The sequence below is a fragment of the Grus americana genome, chromosome 1 (genome assembly GCF_028858705.1).
Source record: "Grus americana isolate bGruAme1 chromosome 1, bGruAme1.mat, whole genome shotgun sequence".
NCBI classification, from domain to species: domain Eukaryota; kingdom Metazoa; phylum Chordata; class Aves; order Gruiformes; family Gruidae; genus Grus; species Grus americana.
This window is the reverse complement of record NC_072852.1, coordinates 105,952,673-105,966,149: the sequence shown is the minus strand read 5'-3', so window position 1 is coordinate 105,966,149 and position 13,477 is coordinate 105,952,673. Positions and strand designations below refer to the sequence as shown.

Below are 13,477 nucleotides of genomic sequence, written 5' to 3'. Positions count from 1 at the left end.
GTCAACCCCTGTTGTGGTCCCACACTTCACCTGGTGGGATCGAACTGCACAATTACTTCTGAGAACCTTTTTGCCTACAGATATCAAATGTGAAATGTTAGCGTCAACTCAACAAGTGATGTACCATTTTGGAATCTTTATAGAAAACACAGAAAATAAGAAAGCAAACATCTCAAGTAAAGTTCCTGGGATGTACAAATAAAGGGCATTAACACCACTCCTGATTTAGAGATGCAGAGTGAATAGGAAATATTCATTTATATGCAATCAAGAATGTGATTGGTTTTCTGTGATTTCACACAAGAGAAAAACAAACTAGTAATTCTGTCTAAAAACAGTGATGGAATTGCTAACTTGCTAGTGCTTACTGTTACTTGAGAAAGGCCAGGCAAATGCTATGTAACAAGGATTATTCTAATATATTAGCATGCACGTAATTGAAAACATTTTTGAGCATTTGTATGTTAATAGCTATTTTTTGTTCAATTCGTCCAATTCTCATTTTATACTCTAGCATGAAAACTCACTAGATTTCAGAGAGACAGATGAGTTGTATACAGGTCTAGCTGAAAAGCACCATCATCTTTTAGTTTTCCAACTAACAATATAACAGCATATATAGATGATTCCCTCAAGTAAAAAAATAATCTTAAAAAAAATCCTATGCAACAATGGCAAGACTGAAGACGGCAAGGAACAGCTCTTCTCTGGACTCAGAATGTGGTATTTAGCAGTGTCATTTAATATCCCCTAATCTTTTCATTAGAAGAACAGGTAAATGTTCCCTATTCACATTTTCTATGCCAGCCATGATTTTATGAACTGTTATCCTTCCCCCTTCAATGATCTCTCTTCTACCCTGAAGAGTCTTAAGTCTATTTAGTTTTCTTATGAAAACCAACCCACACCTGCTATTATTCTTACCAACTCTCTCACAGCATTTTTTCCAGTTACGTTGCATATCCTTTGAGATACAGGACCAAATCTGCCTCCAACATTCAAGATGCACACAAACCATGAAAGACTATAGTGACATACTGATTTTGTTCTTTGCTCTCCATCCCATTCATAATAATTCCAGTACTGTTTCTGCTTTTTTTGACAGCTATTAGCATTGAGTTGCTATTTTCACACACTTACAACCATAAGGCCCTGTGTTCTGACTGGTAATAGTCAGCTCATAGCCCATTAAAACATACAAGAAATTAGAATTGTTTCAGCCCCTCATGTGCATCACTTCAAGTATCTTCAGACTGAATTTTATCTACACTCCTGTTTTGTTTCTCTATCCTACTTTTCACGTATCATCCTGGTGTACATCTGCAATTGTCTTTTTTTTTTTCAATTCAAAATAAACAGATCTTCTTCCCAAGCATGAGATTCTAGAAGAAAAATACATAGTGATATGGAAAACAACTCAATTGATAATATCCAGCATGAAATAAAAGAACAGCAACGCTAATGTTATATGTCATGCTTTAGGGTGAAGAATCAGCTTTTATAAAAGAAAGTAATCATAGAATAATACGCATTTCCAAGTAATACCTGAAGTTTTTTACCAGGATTGGGACTCTTCTCTCATGCCTTAAGTGAACACCATGTAACAGTCTCCGAGATAAGAGTGTAAACAGGTACACAAAATGAAGCTGAAACTCAGAATTCTCTTTTTACTATAAAATATAGGCCTTGTTTTGGACACTTCCGTTGACTTTCTTTATAGAAGGTATAGGAAATAGAAATCCAAGAAAATGGATTTATTTTTTTGAATTCTTAATTGTAAAATTCAACCAATGTGTTTTCTGATTCTTCAGAAACAATCATTACTCAGATTATGGGAGATGAGTGTTATCCAAACTTATCATTACTTTTTTACTTTTCTGCATACAGAACCATTACAATTGTCATGTTTTGAACCAAACTGTTAAAGAATATTTCATTTAGATCTCAAAAGAGGATGTTTGCAATCCTTTCTGAGAGGAAACACTTTCCTGAAGGGAATACAATAGCCATAAACACTCAATCAGTGAACAGATTTGCCACATTGTGATACTGTTTATCATAAACAGTGCTCCAGCTTACTTTATGGAAACTAGATTTTCGAAAGTATGGATTACATACCTTCCTATGTCCTATGACAGGCAGGAAAACCAAGAAGCTAGGACTCATTTAAAAACAAAACTGAAAACAACAACACCCACCTACTCCAAGCAAGATTCCTTTATTAAAAAGGAGGATCAAAACAAAACACAAGAAAACCCAAACAAAAAAACCAAGCAGTAGTCCAGATCTACCTCTCTCTGAAATTTTTGCTTATCCTTCTCAACTCTTGCCTCATTTTTAAAAAACAAAACTCAGCAAATCTAAATCTCATCTTTTGCTTCCTTTATATATAAACAAACAAGCAGGTAAGATACCTGGTCATGACTCTCTGCATATGCAATGTATTTTTCTTCATACCGTCTGTTTGTTAATGTATGCACAATGTTGCCCATATTCCAGTCTTCATCTTTCAGCTCCTTAATTATCTGCAGAAATAAAGGAAAGATTATTGAAAAGTTATTGCTGTTTTAGCTAAAAGCACATTACTACCTTCCTTCATTATCCTGTCACAGACGTTTCCAACGGAGTGTGAACTGTATTACTTTAACTTTTCCTATTCCCAAGTTTTGAAGCGATGAGCTTTCTCTGATAATCCAAAGAGATTTTTTTTTAATTCCACTACATAAATCTAATAACTAGAACACTTTGTTTCTCCTGTACTTCCATGTTTAAGCATGGACAACAGCACTTACCATCTATCATGCGAAACTTCTGATAAAGCGGGCAATGGGATTGATAGGAGCTGCAAGAAAGCATTGCACCCAAAACTGGGAAGAAATATGTGGGCACACACCCACCTACACACGATTTGGAAAGTAGTCCTGTATTTCAAGCAACCCTGGCATATGGCAGTTTCCAGCTATAGCTTAACCACTGGGCTGTGTGGTGGAAAATGGATCACTGCAAGATAGCGCTATGCTACTGCCATGAAGTACGCGATAACATGAGAAGGTGCTTAGTGCAGGGACTTGCACGGTCCCCTGATTGTGAATTCCTGGTCAGTTCCAAGCCACAGTGTCAATACCAAAGTTTTGTGATATAAAACAAGCTTTACGTTCTTTTGCCAAGCTAGCTCCTCATTTTTAGCAATTTAAATTAAATCACATGAATTAGGAATTTTCCGCCTCACGATACTATTTCCTCCCTCTTCTAAATCTAGTTCAATTTCAGTGGTAGTCCTTTCTTTTTTCTATAGTACTTCGTAGACATCCATTGATCACCACAACATAAATACATGTATGTAAATATATAGACATAAAAATGAAAGTGATAAAAAGGCAGTAACACCAAAATGGCTGATACAATGCTATAAAATTTAACATTCTGATTGTAACTGGCCATGTATTCCTACACAGCCTTTTTTTTTTTACTCCATAAATTCTGGTTGTGAACACATGCAGGTCCCTGTGCAGCACCACATTATGTACTACATCTATCTTTAATCTGAACTAGTACAGGCACTGTTACGACAAACAACTTATCTTTCGTACTTTTACAGATTCCTCACAATTATTTCATGGAACCCTGGCAGTTTAAAACTGGTTTTAGGAAGCTGCCTAGAAAACTTGCTGTTAACAGGTTGATAGTTCAAAGCTGGAGAGAAGACAGCAAGCAGTCTAGGACAGTTTGATAACAGCTGATAGACTCTGTTTCTAAACTTTTCCTTTCCAATCGTTTCAGCTTTATTTTTGCTTCATGAAATGTGGTAACAGGCTACGTGCATCACCTCTTTCTTTAACGCAAGGTCCTCTGTTGTGGTTGTTTATATGCAGTTTCCTTAGCTAGAAGCTTCCTGCCTGCATCACCTTATGTTCTTGTACAACCAACACATTCCTAAATAACTGGAGTCTGATGGGAAACAGCTTAGACTATCATAGCTGAATTTATGTCAAGCGTGCCAAGCATCCACCTGTTGTCCTGTGTTAAGTACGTGCTTAGACTGAAAGACTTTCCTCCAATCAAAGAATGGAACTTACCGCAGGATAGGTACATTCTCTCTGAGTACTGCAAATAAAACTTAAGCAGACCATATCAGAGATTGCTAAATTAGGTGATCTGTCTTTTGCCATTGTAAAATCTACGGTCTGCTTTTTCCCTTTGTAATACAAATTTGGTCACTTACATTTTGCCTACCTAGGAAATTGCTCATCTTTGCCTGTCCTAAAGAGTGGTAAGGAAGTTGAAGATGTAAGAAAGTAGGAAAAAAAAAGCAGCCATCATAACGAGGTTACAACAAAAATATGAGCCCTCATTGCATTCCAGAATCTAAATGACACACTCCAAAGTTTAATGATGCCTTCCCTGTTGGAAATGCTGGGAAGTTTGTCTTCTGAATGACAAGAGGTTTGAAAACTGTTTTTCAATCAGCCTTCCACCTCCTAGTTACAAAAGTGAAAGATGCTGAAGATAAGCTAATTTGCTTTTTATTTTAAGCTACTCACTATATTTATTGAAGCATTAATGCTCATATAAAACATTTATTGTTTTCAGATCATGATAGCCTGAGGGATTTGGATGCAATCTTCTATCTAACTGAAAAACATTCTCTAAAACATCAGTAGAAGCCTTTTGAGATCATTTAGTGTTTCATTCCTTTTCTTGTGATTCTCTGTATTGAGGAAAGGGTGATTTAAATCCTTATCATACTCAGTGTTTATCAGTCCATTATTGTTCTTTAAGAGCATTTACAGATTTTTATTATTCTTTTTGTAACCCCACTGTACCAATTGCTGGTGTTTGTATAATTGACTTACATTTACTTTGGTTAAACTTTCAGCTTTATTTATGTTCAATGTCAATTACTATGCCCAATTTCAGCAGGGTTTGTTGCATGTTTTTGGGGTGGGTTTTTTTTTATATTTATATGCATATGGTTAACTTATTATCTACCTGTTCAGATCACACAATCTACAGCTGTTGCAAGATACAGCTTATTTAAAACAAAATGAGTCTATGTGTATTGTACGAAGAAAACGACTATCAGCTAGAATGCAAACAGCCCCTGAACTTACTCATCTTCTGAAACCTACATGATATCTGACAGCTCTCATTTCAGCCACTAATATTTGTGTTCAAGCCTGTCAGAATTTATTTTAATAGGGCATTAACAGAAGAGAATAAAATTTGCTAGTAGGATTCAGAAGTGATTTTGTGTACGCACAGATAGAGAAACATCCCACTTTGAAGAGCAGAACGTATTTTTAAAAAAGTTCTCACCTGTATCCACTTATCTGGAATCGCCATGGCTAGACGATAATCAAAACCCCCTCCTCCCTCTGCAACAGGACGACAGAGAGCTGGCATCCCAGAAACATCCTTAAATAAAAAACACATCATCATTTGTATAGTATTGCAATTATTAGTTCAGTTTTTCTACCATACAGTAACACTTCTATACAAGCACTCTATAAACTATAAACACACAGGTTGATCTGTGTAGCTAAGGGAGAAAATAAACAAAACCCCCCCCAGTGATTAATACACCCAGATTTGCTGTTTGTATGCAAAAGTTACAGGGAAAAGCATTATGACTTTTCTCATCAAATACTCTACCACAAAATATTTTAATAGAGTAGATATTTGAGGGGGAAGGGACCTCAGTAGATGCAGAATTTGAAATAATTAGCTCTCTTGAGCTCCAAGTAATCAATAGAAAGTAGAAAGCAGTCAACGAAAGACAAATTAAACCTTAATTTTGTTTATTGATATTTTGCATAAAGAATGGCATAAAAATAAAAGGCAGAATATAAAGTAGAGTAAGGAAGAAAAATGCAATCTCTACTCTTTTCCTAAGAGTACAAAGAGCACAAAACCAAAACTATTGACCCAGCTAACCCTGGAAAGTGACACGCTCTTACTGCATGATTTTTCAGTTTCATATTGATGGGGGCTGATCATTCTTAAATTTGTAATTCAAAGTTCTTAAAATATTTATTTCACCATTTTATTAGGCAATTATGTCACATAGCATTCTTTTTCTAAAATTAGCTTATCTGTATAGAAAATGCAAATCTTCAATAATTGCAAAATATCTATCAGTACTCAATTTTACTATCTTATGTCAGCGAGAAGCCATTCCACCACAACAGTTATGGATTAACACACACCTCTTGCGTCAACACAAGAGACTTTATGGGATTAAATTCTGACTAGAACCAGAGCTAAATTGAGGAAGCACATTCTGGTTTTCAGGATTCAATCCAGTTTTCAATCCAATTGCTGCGTTAGACTAGTGAAAAAGATTTTGCACTTGAAGTTATACGCACATACCCCACACCCCCAGTACCGACATAAGAGAGGAGACCAGCCACGTCACCACGCAGCTCACGGACGGCACGCTGCGGGGAGGAAGGCAGGGCTGCCATCCAGCGGGACCCGGACTGGCTGGAGGAACAGATCCACAGCAAGCTCAGGAAGTTCAGCAAGAGCAACTGCCAGACCCTGCCCCTGGGACGGACTAACCCTCTGCATCCATGCGGGCTGGGGAGCAGCTCTGCTGTGAAGGCCCTGGGGCTGTGGGCCGGCAGCAAGCTGAGCCTGAGGCAGCAGCCTGCCCGGGCAGCAGGGATGGCCTGCAGCACCCTGGGCTGCACCAACGGCAAAGCCAGGACACCAAAGGAGGGGACTGTCCCCCACTACTCCGCAGTCATTAGATGACAGAAGACTGCACCCACATTCCACAGGCTGTAAATACCAAGTAAGGAAGCAGAAATTCTTTCCAGACTTTTAGATGATATAAAAGGAAGTTCAATAGCTCTCTCCGTCAGAAAGGATAAAAACAGACTAATGCTCCCCAAGTTATGCAGGACAAGATGCTCTGAAACAAAAGCCCTTCTCTATGATGCTATGATGCGAGGCTGGACAAGGTCTGAGTCTGAGATTTGAGTAGCTCCCATCCAATTTAGTCACAATTTTAAAAGCCAGAATTTTGGAAGTAAAATTCCAAATTTAATACTATTTATATCTATATCTACAGATTTTACTTGAACACTAAAAACCCCAAAACAATTCACTGTTAGTTTGTTCAGTAGAATTTCCACCAAATGTAAACGGCCAATGCCTAAGCATTTGTTCAGATCTTAGTTTGAAACGAGCTGCATATTAAAAAAAAAGAAATCACAACAGTAGAGTTTTGTTGCCTGTTTGTTTTTATAATACTTGAGGCATTATGTAATTTTACTTAACATTTTTTCTTCTCATTATACAAAACTTTAGTTTTATTTAGAAAGCCAAAATGAAAAATAAGCATAGTCAGTAATACCTAAAAACTTAGAAATTACTAAGACAATGAATATTCAGAATATTAAAAAGCTGTACATATTATCAGTTAAGTAATTAAGGAATATATTATAATTAGTTATGGCTAGACAAAAGCATTTTTCTCATGTGGCACTCATTCCATCATCATTATAGGCAAGCATTCTTCATTGCCTTTTATAATTTTCTATTATTTCAATAGTTTCTGCTCCTGAAATTTTCCTTTAACCATGCAGCACATTGATCAATTCTATATTTCACGTAGCGACTCCCCCAGGCAGAATATGATGCAGTGAAACAAAAGCAGTTTTCAACTCAAGCAAGAGAAACTGAAGACACACCATATTAAAAAAAAAACCCCACACCTCTCAGGGCAGGTAACAGAAGCAGACTGAACTCAGAATTTCGTTGGTAGGAATGCTTATAATTTAAGACTACCTAGAAAATCAATAAATTTCACTTCAAATAAACCTACAGCTCAATGAAACCATCTCAAGTTTACTAGTGATTGCTCACCAGATTCTGGTTTTGATAGCTTGTCATTAAGCTTTTAGCAGTGGTTGTCTATAATATAAAACTTTAACATAAATAAGAAATGAAGTTAAGCAGTATTTTGTTTTCTGAAGGTAAATAGGGAACTCTTAAGCAATACAACAAGTTTTATTAACCCATGTAGTCCCTTATGACACCAGATAGATGCAACTTTTTACAATTATTTAAACATAACAACAGAAAAATCCTTTATAGAAAGAGAAAATATGAGTGAAAATGTACCTACTCATAGAACTTTAATGCTCTGGTGTTTCATACTATTAAAAATTCCATGTGCCAACAATAATATTTTTCAGTCAAAAAAGTTTAATTGATCTCAGTCAACTCAAGTAATATAGTCTATTCACTCCCTTAGAAACCTGGAGAAACTTAATACTGAATTTAAATTAGCATACACATTCCACATTTATAAGTTTATCGTATTTATTTTGAAGGGGAATTGTCAGTTATGTCAATATAATTCAAAATATGCAAAACCATACTAGGGCTGTTAATCTTTAGTACCATCAATCACTAGTGACAAATGGCAATCACACACAAGCAATAAACTAATAAACCCAAAATCTCATTACGAGTTCAAGGAGATGAAGGGGGGAAAAAAAAAAAAAGAAATCCCCACATTAATTAGTGAACCATTAATGCAGAGAAAATTCCCAACGTGCATATTCCAGTTGTTTTTCCCCACAAGGCAAAGTCTGTCCAGTAATTAATATTTCTCGGCTCATGTCACTCCTTGACTACCTGAACTGTGACTTAATTATTAACAGAAAATTCACATCCCAAAGCAAAGCAATCAATATTAATGTCATTGAGGACGGCAAGTTCTGATCTTACCTCTGCTATGGTTATGCATTCCGGATGCAAGAACTTAATCATGTGGTTGGCCAGCATTAGATAACACAAAGCATCTTCATCCACATGTAGGCCAAAATATTCATTGTAATCTCCACTGAACCCTGTGCCTAATAAGACAGAACATTTTAAAGAAAGGCCACAGTTGCTTTTTTTTTAAAAAAAACCCCAAACCGATATTTTGCTGTATGAAATTTTATAAGCACCAAACTTATTCATCATTTCAGATCTATCCATATAGCAGCACAAGATATTAGCAAATCTGGAATTTTTGGAGCATTCAGTGACCTTTATAGGACTATTTCCAAGCAACAGAGCTGCAACAGGACTGCTGAGATTAGAGCTGATCAAACTACTTACCAATCCCATGATGGTGATACAACATAGATGTAACACCATCAAATCGGAATCCATCAAAGTGATAGTCTTCGATCCACATTCTCAAATTAGACAGAAGGAATCTCAAAACTTCCCAACTGAAATAACATGAATATATTTTATAAGCTTTAGAAACCTTGAGTTCCTTATACTATGTTCCCCACTTGCATATATGGTACTTGTACTGGACATTTCACAAGTTTAATAACTTATTCCCCATTTTTCATTAGCCTTTTCCTAAAAAGTTTGTCTTCCTTAAATCTTTGTCTTTTACTGCACATAATTTTAAGATTGCAGATAGGGGCTTAGGAAAAATTGTAGCTATCTATATAGACATTTAATAGGTTATTGTTTGAACACATATACAACATTCTAATACCCATAAGTTGCCACTGTAGTCTTCTTTTGCCTCTCTAAAGATGGTTATACTCTGTGGGGAAAAGATCTTAGAGAAATGGAAAGAGAATTGTAATAGGTAAGATTTTATCCCCAAGATTTTATGGATTTACAGGAATTGCTAGACATAATAAAAGTTGAAAAGCTGTTGTGTGTCCCCCTCCCCATTATTTACAAATCACATGTCACCAGTGGATTACCAAATCACCTACTATGTTGCAAATTTACACATTAAAAGAGTAAACCAACTTATGGAAGTCGAGGAGGTTTTTTTTGAAGTTCAGAACAACAGGTATGGAGTATGACACACACACACAAAGTGCAGACATAAAATCAAAAATATAAAAGAGGTTTCAAAGCAAGTAAGCACATGGAGACATTCGTGAACAAAATTTGTATCAAAGAACAAGATAGTTTCATGAACAGTTTTCCTACTGTTCATCACCTCCTCTCCCAGGACACTGGTCTCAGTAGCTCCAAAAGACCTCCATATGTTTCCCTCCTGCCCCGTCCCACTACCCTCTTTCCGCCACCCTCGGCAGGGGCTGCCTCAGGTGCATCTCCTGCAAGCTATGTATGGCTCCAAAGAGCAGACCCACCTCAATCAGCCAACCACATGAGACAGTGAAACTCTTTTTGCCCATGTCTTCAACACTTGCCAATGTTATGATTCCTCTCCAATTACCTTCCCACCATAGCACAACTACAACCCTGCTTACTACTGAGTTGCTGTACAGAGAAGAGTGGAAGCTACACAGCAGCACGCAGGGTGTCTCACCCACCACGCTCTGGTGGGAGAGATGGAAGGGGTACACCTGGCACAAAGCACAGCAGTCAGCATCACTGCTACAGTTTACCTACGCACCTAGTTGGCATAAGGCAGTGAAGGAGACCCTTTCTACATTTCACTTTATTTAACAGACATTGGAGACAGCAGACTTATGAGGCAGTTATGACACAAGAAATAAACTTCATTTTGACAAAACAAATGTCCCCGTCTTCCTTCCTCCAGAAGGATTCCTCATATGAACGGTGCTTTAAGTCTAGAGGTAGTGGTACTGCATGAAAAGATGAGGCGGCTGTGGACGCACTATAAAGCTGGTAAAATCTTGATCTCACCGAATAGCCAAATCTTATTTACTTCAATAGCATTATTTCTCCTTTTCTTTGCACATACCGCACACAGATATACACTTGTGCATATAAAGACAGAAATATTACCAAATCAAAACCTCCAAATTCAGGAAATGCGCATCAGTTCAATAAGAATTGTGTCAGTTCAATACCTCTTACGGGCATGCATTACATGACAAGCTTTGTTTGTTCCATCCCCACGTTCCCCTGCCTCGCCCCGAATCATCCAATTCACAAAAGATAACACTATAGTAGGAAGATCTCAGGAGCTTATTTACAGAAACTTTTATATATTTCTGAGGTGAAATGATTTGCAATGAATGAATGCTGGAGAGAGAATGCTCTGATGTTGAAAGGAATAGAAAGGTATCAAAAGTCTGACGAACTGGCAAGTTGATCACAAAAATACAACTTTGTGCAAATGCTCGCTGAATCTTTTTCTGACCCAGTATCAAATTTGCAGAAAGCTATTTGCTGCAAGCTAAACACTGTGAGCAAAGCAAAGCAGTAGCTGTATTGCAATAAAAATCTCACAGAGAATTAAGTTAACGCATGTACAAAGAGTAGATTAATTGCTACAAGCACCAGCCAGACGTAAAAGTTATTTCTCATCATTACAGACTGCTTGACTTTATAACCTTGAAGTTCTTAAGATGGTGAAGAGGATTTGTACATTTGTAAAACATATGCATAAGTCCAAAAACGGATAACAAATGTAATTTTTTCCACCACTCTTGGCACTGAAGATTGATCTTTGGAAAAAGATGAAGAACCAGTACAAAAATAGTAATGACTTTTACATGGAAAAGTGACTACAGATAAGAACAAACAAGATGAATTTGTTGAACCAAAAGATTAGTTAGCAAATTGATGAGATCAAAAACCTGAGTAGGAGCAGCAGATGTTTTCCAACCATCTGATTGCACATGGGAGAGAAGATTGTAAATAAATAAACAAACATAATAAATCTGATTTTAGACTAAACTTGGAAAAATTCAGTTTTAGGAAAATTTCTAGGAGGGATGTCAAAAACTAACAACCATACTGACTTTTAGAGAGATAACTACACAGTTCCAAAGCACGAGCCAGAATAATAGGGTTTTTTGAAACATGCAAATCACACATACCATACAGAGGTTCATGATTTCATCCAAGTCAATTTGTTTATGGGAGCAGGAGCATTAGAAATAGAAGTTGACAGAAGTAACAAATAACTTTGCAGAATGCCAGTAGAGGCCAAAATCATAGCATAATTGAAATACATCCACCATATAAGCAATAACTCAGGAACATTTCTAAAAAGTACATTCTCATAATTTTACAGACAGATATGGAAACAGGATAGCATTCATTAAGAATATAATTTCTTTTGGGCAAAAGCCACATCTTAAATTATATCCTAACAGTCTCTCACATTTTTGCATACCATAAAATTGAGAAAGTTCTTTCATTGCATGCATGATCTCAGAGAGGAAAATAAATGCTGTATTATCATTAAGGAACAGAATGATTTACACTGTAAGAAATTTAAATAATTCAGAATTCACTCAGACATCATTCAAAAGAAAAAAAGGTCTTTGCAGAGAAGCCTTGCTGGCTTTTTCTCTCCCTCGGGGCCAACAGCTCACACATTAAAACAGATTTCTGAGTTGAAGTAGTGAAATGAGCTTATCTAGCTAGATGACCTGGTTTCACAAGGTGATGAGAAATTTAACAACTTTCCTATACTAGGTCAGCAGAAAACCTGTGAAATTGCTTACATGTCAAAGTCATTATTTACTTTTTTCCTCCTGTACTAATAAAAAAAGCAAAATAATGATTCACCATAAGAATTCTAAATCCCAATCCATGATGAACATGAAATACTTAGATGCAGGTAATGCATTTAAACCAGTTAATTTTGTCACTATGGACAAAAAAATAATATTGGCTGTACCTGAAACAGTTTGAAGCTGCAATTCTTGGACCATATTAATGTTGACATTCAGGATCTGCATTTATTATGTATTATAGAAAATGAGTGGAACTGCTGACCTTATAAGAATCCAGACTTTTATGATGATCTACCTGTTTCAATTCTGTTTAATTAACTTAACATATAGTAGCATTGAATTGCTAAAATATTACTTTTAGAATTATCCCCTGACATTTCAACAGCTGACTGGCTTAAATTCCACCAAGGGATTGCTAAACATAAAGAAATTGGTACTCGGTGTGATAACGTTAGCTTTCCCTGAATCTGGTCAAATTATTTTATGAATTAAACATCCAGAGATATTATTTTTTTCCCCACTGTTAACCAGCATATACCAGTTTGCCTGTTATTTAGATACACTTTCTTTGATCAGAGTAATACAAAAAGGTAACCATTCTTATCCTATTTAGAAAACAACAACAAAAAGAATAAACTCTCTGTATTTCAACCTCCTTGATTTACATGGAGAAGTAATTCCTTGCTGTCCTCTAGGTAATATCTTTGCCAAGACCCCAAGCCATCTCTAGCCCTGAGAGACTGAGAAATCAAAGCAGCACAGCAGGTGCCCACTTTTTAGCCAAGGGACAACCCTGACTCACACTGCTAGATGCTCTCAATACCTGCACTTGTAATTATACCGAAACACTGTTCTATGGGAACATACACATCTCTATCGGTCAACAGAGCGTGATGCAGTCGTTAATAGACCAAAAGAGCTTTTGCTTGTTGATTCAAGCTGCATTATGCCTCTAAAATTAACTGTCCAGACAACAAACACAAGAGAGAGCTATCCTGCTGGGGCATACAATAATCTGTGAGCAGAAGGGGTCAGCA

General features: G+C 36.5%; 1 protein-coding gene across 8 annotated transcripts in view; it reads right to left on the bottom strand.

Annotated features, from left to right (window-relative positions):
- Positions 1–13,477, bottom strand: part of GBE1 (1,4-alpha-glucan branching enzyme 1) — a 173,573-nt gene that overhangs the window by 62,490 nt on the left and 97,606 nt on the right. For all 8 annotated transcript variants that reach the window (XM_054806013.1, XM_054805983.1, XM_054805996.1 and 5 more), the window contains 4 exons: positions 9,121–9,236; positions 8,743–8,870; positions 5,317–5,415; positions 2,415–2,525 (listed from right to left, as the gene is read on the bottom strand). In XM_054806013.1, coding sequence (XP_054661988.1) covers positions 2,415–2,525; positions 5,317–5,415; positions 8,743–8,870; positions 9,121–9,236 — 454 coding nt within the window. The remainder of the gene's footprint in view (positions 1–2,414; positions 2,526–5,316; positions 5,416–8,742; positions 8,871–9,120; positions 9,237–13,477) is intronic.